At 41.2% G+C, this 1,932-nt stretch overlaps 1 protein-coding gene across 1 annotated transcript in view; it reads right to left on the bottom strand.

The window, feature by feature from the left end:
- Positions 1 to 1,425: 1,425 nt before the first annotated feature.
- The window catches only part of LOC110275318 (uncharacterized), a 12,881-nt gene continuing 12,374 nt past the window's right edge, over positions 1,426 to 1,932 (bottom strand). The window contains exon 3 of the mRNA XM_021131115.1: positions 1,426 to 1,767. Coding sequence (XP_020986774.1) covers positions 1,426 to 1,767 — 342 coding nt within the window. The remainder of the gene's footprint in view (positions 1,768 to 1,932) is intronic.

Genomic DNA, 1,932 nt, shown 5'->3' with positions numbered 1-1,932 from the left:
GAGTGAGACCGGAAAAGCCTTTACATAGGAAAGAAAAAGATAATTATCGACTCTATTCATAATGCTGATAAATCTATCCACTAAAAAATAAAAAATAAAACAAATATTATATCCATGAAAAATAAGATTCTCTTTACAAAAATATCCAAAATTTAAAAAATAATAAAACTTTGAGTAAAGGACAAATCTGTCCCTAACCTTTTTTACCGCAGACATTTTCGTCCCCGAAGATTGGAAAATACTTTAATGTGCTTGACCCCCCCAGAAAAGTGGACATTTTTACCCCTTCGTTAGAGTGTCTCCGTTTGTCCTGATGGAAAACGGTGACGTGGCTCCCGTGGCGCTGACCTGGACGTTACGGGTTGCCACGTCGGATGGACTTTTGAAAAGAGGACAAATTTGTCCCCAGAGTCCAAAACGCTATCGTTTCTCCCCCATCCCCAATCTATGAAATCCTTGATCCCTAATCCTTCGAATGCAGTCTGAGGGTGAAGCGGGTGAAGGAAGAAAGGGAGCATTCCGACCATGGCATCCGACGGAGTGTCGTCAAGCTCGAGAAGAGGCTCGGTTCCGAACGACAATGATGGAAAAGAGGGCGTGTCACCAAAATGCTTCTGTGGAGAAAACGCAATCCTGTTCATGTCGAGGACGATCAGCAATCCGAAGATATTGTTTCTGGGATGTCCCTTTTATAAGGTATGCAAAGCAAATCTGTGTAACTCCGTCTGTGTTAGGGTTTATCCTCAATTCCTGATTTTCTGAGCTTTGAGGATTGATTTTGTGTAGGTAAAACAACCATGTTGCAAGTTTTTTGTGGCTGGACAAGCACATAGCTGGTCTTGGTGTTGGTGTTACAAGGTACCTGGGGCAGGAGCAAATTTTACATGGTGAAGAGCATCACTAGAACAAAGACATGGAAAACAGGATAATGTTGTTGGAGAAAATGATAGAAGTGTTAAAGGTTAAGAAAAAATCCAATTGGGTGGAGCATATGTGTGATGTTTATTGTCCTGATATTTGCTTTATTTAGTTGTAAGAAATGATGTAAGACATGCGAAATGTTAAAAATGAAATGTACTAAACATTTGTGTATCTGGTATCACTTTGGGTCATGTTTGTGATTATGTATGTATGAAACGGAAGTTGGCAAAATCACAGGAAATCAAAGTTTCAACCACTGATATTTAGAGTGTGAAACTATACATTCATCATCTAAGCTGACATCAAAATAAAAGGAAACTAGCTTTGCGGAAATGTGTACACATGTATGGCATGCTACCATTAACATCTCCTTACTTCACAAGTAATGTTTGAACCAAAATAAAGACCCAAACCAAAAAAAGGAAATTATATCTAGAATTTGTCGTTATCAGTTACATTGGATCACATCTAAACCAAAAAAAGCATAATGTCGTCAGCCTTCACTCATGTTGATTCCCTAGATGTTGGGTCACTTGGTGTTGTTCTTTGGGGGACTTCCTGATGAGCTGGTGCTACCAGCGGTGTGCTAGACTGTCCTTGAACCAGTGGTGCCGATGGCCTAAAAATCTTCTGCTTTGGTATGCATTTTGATGGTTTTGGGCGAGAAGTGTTGTTAACCATTGATGGAGCCTTGCCTGGAGCTTTACATGGAGGGGTTGTAGTTGGGGCTGGTGGCCTGAATGGAGTGACTGTTGCTCCTGGAGGTGCTATAACAAGTGTGGATCTAGTAACCCTGGTTGGAGCTGGTGCAACATTTGCAGGATTTGGTGCGGCTGCACTTAGAACCTGCACGCAGGAGGAGAGCAACCCATGGGAAAAAATAAAGCACATCAACTGGCAATCAAACAACTCATATATCAAAATTGATCACTGGTGCACGAAATTGCAATCACACTTTTTGCAACTCCGCACAACTAACCAGCAAGTGTACTGGGTCGTCCAAGTAATACC

This window comes from Arachis duranensis, chromosome 1 (assembly GCF_000817695.3).
Source record: "Arachis duranensis cultivar V14167 chromosome 1, aradu.V14167.gnm2.J7QH, whole genome shotgun sequence".
Lineage (NCBI taxonomy): Eukaryota > Viridiplantae > Streptophyta > Magnoliopsida > Fabales > Fabaceae > Arachis > Arachis duranensis.
Note: the sequence above shows the minus strand (reverse complement) of the source record. Positions and strands in the feature narration are given on the sequence as shown.